The sequence below is a fragment of the Oncorhynchus keta genome, unplaced genomic scaffold (genome assembly GCF_023373465.1).
Source record: "Oncorhynchus keta strain PuntledgeMale-10-30-2019 unplaced genomic scaffold, Oket_V2 Un_scaffold_2149_pilon_pilon, whole genome shotgun sequence".
Classification (NCBI taxonomy): domain Eukaryota; kingdom Metazoa; phylum Chordata; class Actinopteri; order Salmoniformes; family Salmonidae; genus Oncorhynchus; species Oncorhynchus keta.
The window spans coordinates 176,617-193,257 of NW_026290864.1; the positions used below are offsets into that span (position 1 = coordinate 176,617).

Genomic DNA, 16,641 nt, shown 5'->3' on the forward strand with positions numbered 1-16,641 from the left:
CAGTAGACAGTACATGGCAGTATAAGACTGCTGGTTAGCCAGTAGACAGTACATGGCAGTATAAGACTGCTAGTGAGCCAGTAGACAGTACATGGCAGCATAAGACTGCTGGTGAGCCAGTAGACAGTACATGGCAGCATAAGACTGCTGGTTAGCCAGTAGACAGTACATGGCAGTCAGTATAGGACTGCTGGTGAGCCAGTAGACAGTACATGGCAGTATAAGACTGCTGGTTAGCCAGCAGACAGTACATGGCAGTATAAGACTGCTGGTGAGCCAGTAGACAGTACATGGCAGCATAAGACTGCTGGTTAGCCGGTAGACAGTACATGGCAGCATAAGACTGCTGGTTAGCCGGTAGACAGTACATGGCAGCATAAGACTGCTGGTTAGCCAGTATAAGACTGCTGGTGAGCCAGTAGACAGTACATGGCAGCATAAGACTGCTGGTGAGCCAGTAGACAGTACATGGCAGCATAAGACTGCTGGTGAGCCAGTAGACAGTACATGGCAGCATAAGACTGCTGGTTAGCCAGTAGACAGTACATGGCAGCAATAGACTGCTGGTTAGCCAGTAGACAGTACATGGCAGCATAAGACTGCTGGTTAGCCAGTACATGGCAGCATAAGACTGCTGGTTAGCTAGTACATGGCAGCATAAGACTGCTGGTTAGCCAGTAGACAGTACATTGCAGTATAAGACTGCTGGTGAGCCAGTAGACAGTACATGGCAGCATAAGACTGCTGGTTAGCCAGTACATGGCAGCATAAGACTGCTGGTTAGCTAGTACATGGCAGCATAAGACTGCTGGTTAGCCAGTAGACAGTACATTGCAGTATAAGACTGCTGGTGAGCCAGTAGACAGTACATGGCAGTATAAGACTGCTGGTTAGCCAGCAGACAGTACATGGCAGTATAAGACTGCTGGTGAGCCAGTAGACAGTACATGGCAGCATAAGACTGCTGGTGAGCCAGTAGACAGTATATGGCAGCATAAGACTGCTGGTGAGCCAGTAGACAGTACATGACAGCATAAGACTGCTGGTGAGCCAGTAGACAGTACAAGGCAGCATAAGACTGCTGGTTAGCCAGTAGACAGTACATGACAGCATAAGACTGCTGGTGAGCCAGTAGACAGTACATGGCAGCATAAGACTGCTGGTTAGCCAGTAGACAGTACATGGCAGTATAAGACTGCTGGTTAGCCAGCAGACAGTACATGGCAGTATAAGACTGCTGGTGAGCCAGTAGACAGTACATGGCAGCATAAGACTGCTGGTGAGCCAGTAGACAGTACATGGCAGCATAAGACTGCTGGTGAGCCAGTAGACAGTACATGGCAGCATAAGACTGCTGGTTAGCCAGTAGACAGTACATGGCAGTCAGTATAGGACTGCTGGTTAGCCAGCAGACAGTACATGGCAGTATAAGACTGCTGGTGAGCCAGTAGACAGTACATGGCAGCATAAGACTGCTGGTTAGCCAGTAGACAGTACATGGCAGTATAAGACTGCTGGTTAGCCAGCAGACAGTACATGGCAGTATAAGACTGCTGGTTAGCCAGTAGACAGTATAAGACTGCTGGTGAGCCAGTAGACAGTACATGGCAGCATAAGACTGCTGGTAAGCCAGTAGACAGTACATGGCAGCATAAGACTGCTGGTGAGCCAGTAGACAGTACATGGCAGCATAAGACTGCTGGTAAGCCAGTAGACAGTAGATGGCAGCAAAAGACTGCTGGTTAGCCAGTAGACAGTACATGGCAGCATAAGACTGCTGATTAGCCAGTACATGGCAGTGTAAGACTGCTGGTTAGCCAGTAGACAGTACATGGCAGCAAAAGACTGCTGGTTAGCCAGTAGACAGTTCATGGCAGCAATAGACTGCTGGTGAGCCAGTAGACAGTACATGGCAGTATAAGACTGCTGGTGGGCCAGTAGACAGTACATGGCAGTATAAGACTGCTGGTGAGCCAATAGACAGTACATGGCAGTGTAAGACTGCTGGTTAGCCAGTAGACAGTACATGGCAGTATAAGACTGCTGGTTAGCCAGTAGACAGTACATGGCAGCATAAGACTGCTGGTTAGCCAGTAGACAGTACATGGCAGTATAAGACTGCTGGTTAGCCAGTAGACAGTATAAGACTGCTGGTGAGCCAGTAGACAGTACATGGCAGCATAAGACTGCTGGTAAGCCAGTAGACAGTACATTACATGGCAGCATAAGACTGCTGGTTAGCCAGTAGACAGTATAAGACTGCTGGTTAGCCAGTAGACAGTACATGGCAGCATAAGACTGCTGATTAGCCAGTACATGGCAGCAAAAGACTGCTGGTTAGCCAGTAGACAGTACATGGCAGCATAAGATTGCTGATTAGCCAGTACATGGCAGCAAAAGACTGCTGGTTAGCCAGTAGACAGTACATGGCAGCATAAGACTGCTGGTGAGCCAGTAGACAGTACATGGCAGCATAAGACTGCTGATTAGCCAGTACATGGCAGCAAAAGACTGCTGGTTAGCCAGTAGACAGTACATGGCAGCATAAGACTGCTGGTGAGCCAGTAGACAGTACATGGCAGTATAAGACTGCTGGTGAGCCAGTAGACAGTACATGGCAGTAAAAGACTGCTGGTTAGCCAGTACATGGTAGCATAAGACTGCTGGTTCGCTAGTACATGGCAGCATAAGACTGCTGGTTAGCCGGTAGACAGTACATGGCAGTGTAAGACTGCTGGTGAGCCAGTAGACAGTACATGGCAGTATAAGACTGCTGGTTAGCCAGCAGACAGTACATGGCAGTATAAGACTGCTGGTTAGCCAGTAGACAGTATAAGACTGCTGGTGAGCCAATAGACAGTACATGGCAGCATAAGACTGCTGGTTAGCCAGTAGACTGTACATGGCAGTATAATACTGCTGGTTAGCCAGTAGACATTACATGGCAGTATACAACCCTCTTCTCACCTCTTTCCTCCACTTGAGTTCACAGAAGACTCTCTCAACGCACTCATGCAGGTAGTTGAACTGGACACAGGACACAGCACAACAAAGGGTTAATTCTCTGCACATTGATACATCATGTTCAGACATTCGTTGGGACTCTCAAAAGGTGTCTACTGTGAGTGTGTGTGAGACTCACGTAGGGAGTAAAGATCTTGACCCAGCGAGGTTTCTTCTCTGCCCTGGCGTACTGGAAGCAGAAGGCCATGCCCTCCTCATCAGTGTCCCAGTGCTGCATCTCCACCCACTCAAACACGATCACCTGGTTCTGTAATAGAGAGACAAGGTCAACACACACACACACACACACACACACACACACACACACACACACACACACACACACACACACACACACACACACACACACACACACACACACACACACACACACACACACACACACACACACACGTTCTCCATACCTCTAGCGTTCCCTCCTCTGTGCAGGCGTGCAGTTTAAAGTGGTGTATGCTGATGGCTGTGACGACGTGGCCTTTGCGTCGGGAGTCACAGGAGCAGTGTGGGAAGATGATCTCATTGTAGCCTTCACAGCCCCGTAACATACTGAGATACTGGGGGAAAGAGAGAACATTTAGGGGGTCAGACAACTGCTTCTAGAAACCATCCTATGTTCCATGTCTATTTGGTCATATATGCCATGTATAAACCAAGTCTTACGCTACATGTCCTAGTTTATTCCCATCTATTACAGCCCTACCCTTAACCAGAATGGAAGACCAGTAATGTGCTCCCTGACGAAGGCCATGCAGTTGAAACGTGTCAGAGTTTTAAATCTTTATTTCCATTGAACATGCCATACAAAAAAAGGCATTTTAATTCATTATCTGAAGAGGGCCTTGGTCCTCCTTTCTTTTTGACAATCATGTACTGTACTTGCTCATTAGTTGTGACAGTAATGTCTGTTGTAGCATGGCCATCTAGTGACTAGAAGAGAGGCAGAGAGAGACACTAACCATGGCCATCTAGTGACTAGAAGAGAGACAGAGAGAGAGACACTAACCATGGCCATCTCGTGACTAGAAGAGAGAGAGAGAGAGAGACACTTACCATGGTCATCTAGTGACTAGAAGAGAGGGAGAGAGAGACACTAACCATGGCCATCTAGTGACTAGCAGAGGGAGAGAGAGACACTAACCATGGCCATCTAGTGACTAGAAGAGAGGCAGAGAGAGACACTAACCATGGCCATCTCGTGACTAGAAGAGAGAGAGAGAGACACTTACCATGGTCATCTAGTGACTAGAAGAGAGGGAGAGAGAGACACTAACCATGGCCATCTAGTGACTAGCAGAGGGAGAGAGAGACACTAACCATGGCCATCTCGTGACTAGAAGAGAGAGAGAGAGACACTAACCATGGTCATCTAGTGACTAGAAGAGAGGGAGAGAGAGACACTAACCATGGCCATCTAGTGACTAGCAGAGGGAGAGAGAGACACTAACCATGGCCATCTAGTGACTAGAAGAGAGGGAGAGAGAGAGACACGAACCATGGCCATCTAGTGACTAGAAGAGAGGCAGAGAGAGACACTAACCATGGCCATCTAGTGACTAGAAGAGAGGCAGAGAGAGACACTAACCATGGCCATCTCGTGACTAGAAGAGAGAGAGAGGGAGACACTAACCATGGCCATCTAGTGACTAGCAGAGGGAGAGAGAGACACTTACCATGGTCATCTAGTGACTAGAAGAGAGGGAGAGAGAGACACTAACCATGGCCATCTCGTGACTAGAAGAGAGGCAGAGAGAGACACTAACCATGGCCATCTCGTGACTAGAAGAGAGGCAGAGAGAGACACTAACCATGGCCATCTCGTGACTAGAAGAGAGAGAGAGGGAGACACTAACCATGGCCATCTAGTGACTAGAAGAGAGAGAGAGAGAGAGAGAGAGAGAGAGACACTTACCATGGTCATCTAGTGACTAGAAGAGAGGGAGAGAGAGACACTAACCATGGCCATCTAGTGACTAGAAGAGAGAGAGAGAGAGAGAGAGACACTTACCATGGTCATCTAGTGACTAGAAGAGAGGGAGAGAGAGACACTAACCATGGCCATCTAGTGACTAGAAGAGAGAGAGAGAGAGAGAGAGAGACACTTACCATGGCCATCTAGTGACTAGCAGAGGGAGAGAGAGACACTAACCATGGCCATCTAGTGACTAGCAGAGGGAGAGAGAGACACTAACCATGGCCATCTAGTGACTAGCAGAGGGAGAGAGAGACAATAACCATGGCCATCTAGTGACTAGCAGAGGGAGAGAGAGACAATAACCATGGCCATCTAGTGACTAGCAGAGGGAGAGAGAGACACTAACCATGGCCATCTCGTGACTAGAAGAGAGGCAGAGAGAGACACTAACCATGGCCATCTCGTGACTAGAAGAGAGGGAGAGAGAGACACTAACCATGGCCATCTAGTGACTAGAAGAGAGAGAGAGAGAGACACTAACCATGGTCATCTAGTGACTAGAAGAGAGAGAGAGACACTTACCATGGTCATCTAGTGACTAGAAGAGAGGGAGAGAGAGACACTAACCATGGCCATCTAGTGACTAGCAGAGGGAGAGAGAGACACTAACCATGGCCATCTAGTGACTAGCAGAGGGAGAGAGAGACACTAACCATGGCCATCTAGTGACTAGCAGAGGGAGAGAGAGACACTAACCATGGCCATCTAGTGACTAGCAGAGGGAGAGAGAGACACTAACCATGGCCATCTAGTGACTAGCAGAGGGAGAGAGAGACACTAACCATGGCCATCTCGTGACTAGAAGAGAGAGAGAGAGAGACACTTACCATGGTCATCTAGTGACTAGAAGAGAGGGAGAGAGAGACACTAACCATGGCCATCTAGTGACTAGCAGAGGGAGAGAGAGACACTAACCATGGCCATCTAGTGACTAGCAGAGGGAGAGAGAGACACTAACCATGGCCATCTAGTGACTAGCAGAGGGAGAGAGAGACACTAACCATGGCCATCTAGTGACTAGCAGAGGGAGAGAGAGACACTAACCATGGCCATCTAGTGACTAGCAGAGGGAGAGAGAGACACTAACCATGGCCATCTAGTGACTAGCAGAGGGAGAGAGAGACACTAACCATGGCCATCTAGTGACTAGCAGAGGAGAGAGAGACACTAACCATGGCCATCTCGTGACTAGAGAGAGAGAGAGAGACACTTACCATGGTCATCTAGTGACTAGAAGAGAGGGAGAGAGAGACACTAACCATGGCCATCTAGTGACTAGCAGAGGGAGAGAGAGACACTAACCATGGCCATCTAGTGACTAGCAGAGGGAGAGAGAGACACTAACCATGGCCATCTAGTGACTAGCAGAGGGAGAGAGAGACACTAACCATGGCCATCTAGTGACTAGCAGAGGGAGAGAGAGACACTAACCATGGCCATCTAGTGACTAGCAGAGGGAGAGAGAGACACTAACCATGGCCATCTAGTGACTAGCAGAGGGAGAGAGAGACACTAACCATGGCCATCTAGTGACTAGAAGATCTAGTGACTAGAAGAGAGAGAGAGAGACACTTACCATGGTCATCTAGTGACTAGAAGAGAGGAGAGAGAGACACTAACCATGGCCATCTAGTGACTAGCAGAGGGAGAGAGAGACACTAACCATGGCCATCTAGTGACTAGCAGAGGGAGAGAGAGACACTAACCATGGCCATCTCGTGACTAGAAGAGAGGGAGAGAGAGACACTAACCATGGCCATCTAGTGACTAGCAGAGGGAGAGAGAGACACTAACCATGGCCATCTAGTGACTAGCAGAGGGAGAGAGAGACACTAACCATGGCCATCTAGTGACTAGCAGAGGGAGAGAGAGACACTAACCATGGCCATCTAGTGACTAGCAGAGGGAGAGAGAGACACTAACCATGGCCATCTCGTGACTAGAAGAGAGAGAGAGAGACACTTACCATGGTCATCTAGTGACTAGAAGAGAGGGAGAGAGAGACACTAACCATGGCCATCTAGTGACTAGCAGAGGGAGAGAGAGACACTAACCATGGCCATCTAGTGACTAGCAGAGGGAGAGAGAGACACTAACCATGGCCATCTAGTGACTAGCAGAGGGAGAGAGAGACACTAACCATGGCCATCTAGTGACTAGCAGAGGGAGAGAGAGACACTAACCATGGCCATCTAGTGACTAGCAGAGGGAGAGAGAGACACTAACCATGGCCATCTAGTGACTAGCAGAGGGAGAGAGAGACACTAACCATGGCCATCTCGTGACTAGAAGAGAGGCAGAGAGAGACACTAACCATGGCCATCTAGTGACTAGAAGAGAGAGAGAGAGAGACACTTACCATGGTCATCTAGTGACTAGAAGAGAGGGAGAGAGAGACACTAACCATGGCCATCTAGTGACTAGCAGAGGGAGAGAGAGACACTAACCATGGCCATCTAGTGACTAGCAGAGGGAGAGAGAGACACTAACCATGGCCATCTAGTGACTAGCAGAGGGAGAGAGAGACACTAACCATGGCCATCTCGTGAACTAGAAGAGAGGCAGAGAGAGACACTAACCATGGCCATCTCGTGACTAGAAGAGAGGGAGAGAGAGACACTAACCATGGCCATCTAGTGACTAGCAGAGGGAGAGAGAGACACTAACCATGGCCATCTAGTGACTAGCAGAGGGAGAGAGAGACACTAACCATGGCCATCTAGTGACTAGCAGAGGGAGAGAGAGACACTAACCATGGCCATCTAGTGACTAGCAGAGGGAGAGAGAGACACTAACCATGGCCATCTAGTGACTAGCAGAGGGAGAGAGAGACACTAACCATGGCCATCTAGTGACTAGCAGAGGGAGAGAGAGACACTAACCATGGCCATCTAGTGACTAGCAGAGGGAGAGAGAGACACTAACCATGGTCATCTAGTGACTAGAAGAGAGGGAGAGAGAGACACTAACCATGGCCATCTAGTGACTAGCAGAGGGAGAGAGAGACACTAACCATGGCCATCTAGTGACTAGCAGAGGGAGAGAGAGACACTAACCATGGCCATCTCGTGACTAGAAGAGAGAGAGACACTAACCATGGCCATCTAGTGACTAGAAGAGAGAGAGACACGAACCATGGCCATCTAGTGAATAGCAGAGGGAGAGAGAGACACTAACCATGGCCATCTAGTGACTAGAAGAGAGGGATGAGAGAGAGACACGAACCATGGCCATCTAGTGACTAGAAGAGAGGGAGAGAGAGAGACACTAACCATGGCCATCTAGTGACTAGAAGAGAGGGAGAGAGAGAGACACTAAACATGGCCATCTCGTGACTAGAAGAGAGAGAGACACTAACCATGGCCATCTAGTGACTAGAAGAGAGAGAGAGAGACACTAACCATGGCCATCTAGTGACTAGAAGAGAGGGATGAGAGAGAGACACGAACCATGGCCATCTAGTGACTAGAAGAGAGAGAGAGAGAGACACTAACCATGGCCATCTAGTGACTAGAAGAGAGGGAGAGAGAGAGACACTAAACATGGCCATCTAGTGACTAGAAGAGAGGAGAGAGAGACACTAACCATGGCCATCTAGTGACTAGAAGAGGGAGAGACACTAACCATGGCCATCTAGTGACTAGCAGAGGGAGAGAGAGACACTAACCATGGCCATCTAGTGACTAGCAGAGAGGGAGAGAGAGACACTAACCATGGCCATCTAGTGACTACCAGAGAGGGAGAGAGAGACACTAACCATGGCCATCTAGTGACTAGCAGAGGGAGAGAGAGACTAACCATGGCCATCTAGTGACTAGAAGAGAGGGAGAGAGAGAGACACGAACCATGGCCATCTAGTGACTAGAAGAGAGGGATGAGAGAGAGACACGAACCATGGCCATCTAGTGACTAGAAGAGAGAGAGACACTAACCATGGCCATCTAGTGACTAGAAGAGAGGGAGAGAGAGAGACACTAAACATGGCCATCTCGTGACTAGAAGAGAGAGAGACACTAACCATGGCCATCTAGTGACTAGCAGAGGGAGAGAGAGACACTAACCATGGCCATCTAGTGACTAGCAGAGAGGGAGAGAGAGACACTAACCATGGCCATCTAGTGACTACCAGAGAGGGAGAGAGAGACACTAACCATGGCCATCTAGTGACTAGCAGAGGGAGAGAGAGACTAACCATGGCCATCTAGTGACTAGAAGAGAGGGAGAGAGAGAGACACTAACCATGGCCATCTAGTGACTAGCAGAGGGAGAGAGAGACACTAACCATGGCCATCTAGTGACTAGAAGAGGGAGAGAGAGAGACACTAACCATGGCCATCTAGTGACTAGAAGAGAGGGAGAGAGAGACACTAACCATGGCCATCTAGTGACTAGCAGAGGGAGAGAGAGACACTAACCATGGCCATCTAGTGACTAGAAGAGAGAGAGAGAGAGAGACACTAACCATGGCCATCTAGTGACTAGAAGAGAGAGAGAGAGAGACACTAACCATGGCCAACTAGTGACTAGAAGAGAGAGAGAGAGAGAGACACTAACCATGGCCATCTAGTGACTAGCAGAGGGAGAGAGAGACACTAACCATGGCCATCTAGTGACTAGAAGAGAGAGAGAGAGAGAGACACTAACCATGGCCATCTAGTGACTAGAAGAGAGGGAGAGAGAGACACTAACCATGGCCATCTAGTGACTAGCAGAGGGAGAGAGAGACACTAACCATGGCCATCTAGTGACTAGAAGAGAGGCAGAGAGAGAGACACTAACCATGGCCATCTAGTGACTAGAAGAGAGGGAGAGAGAGACACTAACCATGGCCATCTAGTGACTAGAAGAGAGGAGAGAGAGACACTAACCATGGCCATCTAGTGACTAGAAGAGAGGGAGAGAGAGAGACACTAACCATGGCCATCTAGTGACTAGAAGAGAGGGAGAGAGAGACACTAACCATGGCCATCTAGTGACTAGAAGAGAGGGAGAGAGAGAGACACTAACCATGGCCATCTAGTGACTAGAAGAGAGGGAGAGAGAGACACTAACCATGGCCATCTAGTGACTAGCAGAGGGAGAGAGAGACACTAACCATGGCCATCTAGTGACTAGAAGAGAGGGAGAGAGAGAGACACTAACCATGGCCATCTAGTGACTAGAAGAGAGAGAGAGAGACACTAACCATGGCCATCTAGTGACTAGAAGAGAGGGAGAGAGAGACACTAACCATGGCCATCTAGTGACTAGAAGAGAGGGAGAGAGAGACACTAACCATGGCCATCTAGTGACTAGAAGAGAGAGAGAGACACTAACCATGGCCATCTAGTGACTAGAAGAGGGAGAGAGAGACACTAACCATGGCCATCTAGTGACTAGAAGAGAGGGAGAGAGAGAGACACTAACCATGGCCATCTAGTGACTAGAAGAGAGGGAGAGAGAGAGACACTAACCATGGCCATCTAGTGACTAGAAGAGAGGGAGAGAGAGAGACACTAACCATGGCCATCTAGTGACTAGAAGAGAGGGAGAGAGAGACACTAACCATGGCCATCTAGTGACTAGAAGAGAGAGAGAGACACTAACCATGGCCATCTAGTGACTAGAAGAGAGGAGAGAGAGAGACACTAACCATGGCCATCTAGTGTGACTAGCCATCTAAGACTAGAAGAGAGAGAGAGAGACACTAACCATGGCCATCTAGTGACTAGAAGAGAGGGAGAGAGAGACACTAACCATGGCCATCTAGTGACTAGAAGAGAGAGAGAGAGACACTAACCATGGCCATCTAGTGACTAGAAGAGAGGGAGAGAGAGACACTAACCATGGCCATCTAGTGACTAGAAGAGAGTGACTAGAAGAGAGAGAGAGACACTAACCATGGCCATCTAGTGACTAGAAGAGAGGGAGAGAGAGACACTAACCATGGCCATCTAGTGACTAGAAGAGAGGGAGAGAGAGAGACACTAACCATGGCCATCTAGTGACTAGAGAGAGGAGAGAGAGACACTAACCATGGCCATCTAGTGACTAGAAGAGAGAGGAGAGAGAGAGACACTAACCATGGCCATCTAGTGACTAGAAGAGAGAGAGAGAGACACTAACCATGGCCATCTAGTGACTAGAAGAGAGGGAGAGAGAGACACTAACCATGGCCATCTAGTGACTAGAAGAGAGGAGAGAGAGAGACACTAACCATGGCCATCTAGTGACTAGCAGAGAGAGAGAGACACTAACCATGGCCATCTAGTGACTAGAAGAGAGAGAGAGAGACACTAACCATGGCCATCTAGTGACTAGAAGAGAGGGAGAGAGAGACACTAACCATGGCCATCTAGTGACTAGCAGAGGGAGAGAGAGACACTAACCATGGCCATCTAGTGACTAGAGAGAGAGAGAGAGACACTAACCATGGCCATCTAGTGACTAGAAGAGAGAGAGAGAGACACTAACCATGGCCATCTAGTGACTAGAAGAGGGAGAGAGAGACACTAACCATGGCCATCTAGTGACTAGAAGAGAGAGAGAGAGAGACACTAACCATGGCCATCTAGTGACTAGAAGAGAGAGAGAGAGAGACACTAACCATGGCCATCTAGTGACTAGAAGAGAGGCAGAGAGAGAGAGACACTAACCATGGCCATCTAGTGACTAGACAGAGGGAGAGAGACACTAACCATGGCCATCTAGTGACTAGAAGAGAGGGAGAGAGAGACACTAACCATGGCCATCTAGTGACTAGAAGAGGGAGAGAGACACTAACCATGGCCATCTAGTGACTAGAAGAGAGAGAGACACTAACCATGGCCATCTAGTGAGAGAGACACTAACCATGGCCATCTAGTGACTAGAGAGAGAGAGAGACACTAACCATGGCCATCTAGTGACTAGAAGAGTGACTAGGAGAGAGAGACACTAACCATGGCCATCTAGTGACTAGAAGAGGGAGAGAGAGACACTAACCATGGCCATCTAGTGATCTAGTGACTAGAAGAGAGAGAGACACTAACCATGGCCATCTAGTGACTAGAAGAGAGGGAGAGAGAGACACTAACCATGGCCATCTAGTGACTAGAAGAGGGAGAGAGAGACACTAACCATGGCCATCTAGTGACTAGAAGAGAGAGAGAGACACTAACCATGGCCATCTAGTGACTAGAAGAGAGGGAGAGAGAGACACTAACCATGGCCATCTAGTGACTAGAGAGAGAGAGAGACACTAACCATGGCCATCTAGTGACTAGAAGAGAGAGAGACACTAACCATGGCCATCTAGTGACTAGAAGAGGGAGAGAGAGACACTAACCATGGCCATCTAGTGACTAGAAGAGAGAGAGACACTAACCATGGCCATCTAGTGACTAGAAGGGAGAGAGAGACACTAACCATGGCCATCTAGTGACTAGAAGAGAGGGAGAGAGAGAGAGACACTAACCATGGCCATCTAGTGACTAGAAGAAGAGAGAGAGACACTAACCATGGCCATCTAGTGACTAGAGAGAGAGAGAGACACTAACCATGGCCATCTGAGACACTAACCATGGCCATCTAGTGACTAGAAGAGAGAGAGAGAGACACTAACCATGGCCATCTAGTGACTAGAAGAGAGAGAGAGAGAGACATTAACCATGGCCATCTAGTGACTAGAAGAGAGAGAGAGAGACACTAACCATGGCCATCTAGTGACTAGAAGAGAGAGAGAGACACTAACCATGGCCATCTAGTGACTAGCAGAGGGAGAGAGACACTAACCATGGCCATCTAGTGACTAGCAGAGGGAGAGAGAGAGACACTAACCATGGCCATCTAGTGACTAGAAGAGAGAGAGAGAGAGACACTAACCATGGCCATCTAGTGACTAGAAGAGAGGGAGAGAGAGACACTAACCATGGCCATCTAGTGACTAGAAGAGAGGGAGAGAGAGAGACACTAACCATGGCCATCTAGTGACTAGAAGAGAGAAGAGACACTAACCATGGCCATCTAGTGACTAGAAGAGAGAGAGACACTAACCATGGCCATCTAGTGACTAGAAGAGAGGGAGAGAGAGACACTAACCATGGCCATCTAGTGACTAGAAGAGGAGAGAGAGACACTAACCATGGCCATCTAGTGACTAGCAGAGGGAGAGAGAGACACTAACCATGGCCATCTAGTGACTAGAAGAGAGAGAGAGAGACACTAACCATGGCCATCTAGTGACTAGAAGAGGGAGAGAGAGACACTAACCATGGCCATCTAGTGTGACTATGGCCAAGAGAGAGAGAGAGAGACACTAACCATGGCCATCTAGTGACTAGAAAGAGAGAGAGAGAGAGACACTAACCATGGCCATCTAGTGACTAGCAGAGGGAGAGAGAGACACTAACCATGGCCATCTAGTGACTGAAGAGAGAGAGGAGAGAGAGACACTAACCATGGCCATCTAGTGACTAGCAGAGGGAGAGAGAGACACTAACCATGGCCAGTGACTAGTGATCTAGTGACTAGAAGAGAGGGAGAGAGAGACACTAACCATGGCCATCTAGTGACTAGAAGAGGGAGAGAGAGACACTAACCATGGCCATCTAGTGACTAGAAGAGGGAGAGAGAGACACTAACCATGGCCATCTAGTGACTAGAAAGAGGGAGAGAGAGACACTAACCATGGCCATCTAGTGACTAGAGAGAGAGCCATCTAGTGACTAGAAGAGAGAGAGAGACACTAACCATGGCCATCTAGTGACTAGCAAGAGAGAGAGACACTAACCATGGCCATCTAGTGACTAGAAGAGGGAGAGAGAGACACTAACCATGGCCATCTAGTGACTAGAAGAGAGAGAGAGACACTAACCATGGCCATCTAGTGACTAGAGAGAGAGAGAGAGACACTAACCATGGCCATCTAGTGACTAGAAGAGGGAGAGAGAGACACTAACCATGGCCATCTAGTGACTAGAAGAGAGAGAGAGAGAGACACTAACCATGGCCATCTAGTGACTAGAAGAGAGGGAGAGAGAGACACTAACCATGGCCATCTAGTGACTAGAAGAGAAGAGAGTGGGAGAGAGAGACACTAACCATGGCCATCTAGTGACTAGAAGAGAGGGAGAGAGAGACACTAACCATGGCCATCTAGTGACTAGAAGAGAGGGAGAGAGAGACACTAACCATGGCCATCTAGTGACTAGAAGAGAGAGAGAGAGAGACACTAACCATGGCCATCTAGTGACTAGAAGAGAGGGAGAGAGAGACACTAACCATGGCCATCTAGTGACTAGCAGAGAGGGAGAGAGAGACACTAACCATGGCCATCTAGTGACTAGCAGAGGGAGAGAGAGACACTAACCATGGCCATCTAGTGACTAGCAGAGAGAGAGAGAGAGACACTAACCATGGCCATCTAGTGACTAGAAGAGAGGGGAGAGAGAGACACTAACCATGGCCATCTAGTGACTAGAAGAGAGAGAGAGAGAGACTAACCATGGCCATCTAGTGACTAGAAGAGAGAGAGAGAGAGACACTAACCATGGCCATCTAGTGACTAGAAGAGAGAGAGAGAGACACTAACCATGGCCATCTAGTGACTAGAAGAGGAGAGAGAGACACTAACCATGGCCATCTAGTGACTAGCAGAGTGGGAGAGAGAGACACTAACCATGGCCATCTAGTGACTAGACAGAGGGAGAGAGAGACACTAACCATGGCCATCTAGTGACTAGAGAGACACTAACCATGGAGTGGGAGAGAGAGACACTAACCATGGCCATCTAGTGACTAGAAGAGAGAAGAGAGAGAGAGACACTAACCATGGCCATCTAGTGACTAGAGAGGGAGAGAGAGACACTAACCATGGCCATCTAGTGACTAGAAGAGAGAGAGAGAGAGACACTAACCATGGCCATCTAGTGACTAGAAGAGAGAGAGAGACACTAACCATGGCCATCTAGTGACTAGCAGAGGAGAGAGAGACACTAACCATGGCCATCTAGTGACTAGCAGAGGAGAGAGAGACACTAACCATGGCCATCTAGTGACTAGAAGAGAGGAGAGAGAGACACTAACCATGGCCATCTAGTGACTAGCAGAGGAGAGAGAGACACTAACCATGGCCATCTAGTGACTAGAAGAGAGGGAGAGAGAGACACTAACCATGGCCATCTAGTGACTAGAAGAGAGAGAGAGAGACACTAACCATGGCCATCTAGTGACTAGAGAGGAGAGAGAGACACTAACCATGGCCATCTAGTGACTAGAAGAGAGGGAGAGAGAGACACTAACCATGGCCATCTAGTGACTAGCAGAGGGAGAGAGAGACACTAACCATGGCCATCTAGTGACTAGAGAGAGAGGAGAGAGAGAGACACTAACCATGGCCATCTAGTGACTAGCAGAGGGAGAGAGAGACACTAACCATGGCCATCTAGTGACTAGAAGAGGGAGAGAGAGACACTAACCATGGCCATCTAGTGACTAGAGAGGAGAGAGAGACACTAACCATGGCCATCTAGTGACTAGAAGAGGGAGAGAGAGACACTAACCATGGCCATCTAGTGACTAGCAGAGGGAGAGAGAGACACTAACCATGGCCATCTAGTGCCATCTAGTGAAGCAGAGGGAGAGAGAGACACTAACCATGGCCATCTAGTGACTAGCAGAGGGAGAGAGAGACACTAACCATGGCCAAGAGAGAGAGAGAGAGACACTAACCATGGCCATCTAGTGACTAGAAGAGAGGAGAGAGAGAGACACTAACCATGGCCATCTAGTGACTAGAGAGGGAGAGAGAGACACTAACCATGGCCATCTAGTGACTAGAAGAGAGAGAGAGAGACACTAACCATGGCCATCTAGTGACTAGAAAGAGGGGAGAGAGAGACACTAACCATGGCCATCTAGTGACTAGAAGAGAGAGAGAGAGAGAGACACTAACCATGGCCATCTAGTGACTAGAAGAGAGGGAGAGAGAGACACTAACCATGGCCATCTAGTGACTAGAAGAGAGAGAGAGACACTAACCATGGCCATCTAGTGACTAGAAGAGAGGGAGAGAGAGACACTAACCATGGCCATCTAGTGACTAGAAGAGAGGGAGAGAGAGACACTAACCATGGCCATCTAGTGACTAGAAGAGAGGGAGAGAGAGACACTAACCATGGCCATCTAGTGACTAGAAGAGAGGGAGAGAGAGACACTAACCATGGCCATCTAGTGACTAGCAGAGAGAGAGAGACACTAACCATGGCCATCTAGTGACTAGCAGAGGGAGAGAGAGACACTAACCATGGCCATCTAGTGACTAGCAGAGAGGGAGAGAGAGACACTAACCATGGCCATCTAGTGACTAGCAGAGGGAGAGAGAGACACTAACCATGGCCATCTAGTGACTAGCAGAGGGAGAGAGAGACACTAACCATGGCCATCTAGTGACTAGAAGAGAGGGAGAGAGAGACACTAACCATGGCCATCTAGTGACTAGAAGAGGGAGAGAGAGACACTAACCATGGCCATCTAGTGACTAGAAGAGAGAGAGAGAGAGACACTAACCATGGCCATCTAGTGACTAGAAGAGAGAGGAGACACTAACCATGGCCATCTAGTGACTAGCAGAGGGAGAGAGAGACACTAACCATGGCCATCTAGTGACTAGAAGAGAGGAGAGAGAG

At 48.7% G+C, this 16,641-nt stretch overlaps 1 protein-coding gene across 50 annotated transcripts in view; it reads right to left on the minus strand.

Moving 5' to 3' along the window:
* The window catches only part of LOC118378326 (sorting nexin-27-like), a 60,956-nt gene that overhangs the window by 8,746 nt on the left and 35,569 nt on the right, over positions 1 to 16,641 (minus strand). For all 50 annotated transcript variants that reach the window (XR_008130542.1, XR_008130538.1, XR_008130521.1 and 47 more), the window contains exons 9-11: positions 3,429 to 3,578; positions 3,143 to 3,271; positions 2,968 to 3,027 (exon numbers count right to left, since the gene is read on the minus strand). Coding sequence is in view for 2 of the 50 variants with exons in the window: in XM_052515139.1 (XP_052371099.1) it covers positions 2,968 to 3,027; positions 3,143 to 3,271; positions 3,429 to 3,578 (339 nt within the window). In the remaining 48 variants the exon portion in view is untranslated. The remainder of the gene's footprint in view (positions 1 to 2,967; positions 3,028 to 3,142; positions 3,272 to 3,428; positions 3,579 to 16,641) is intronic.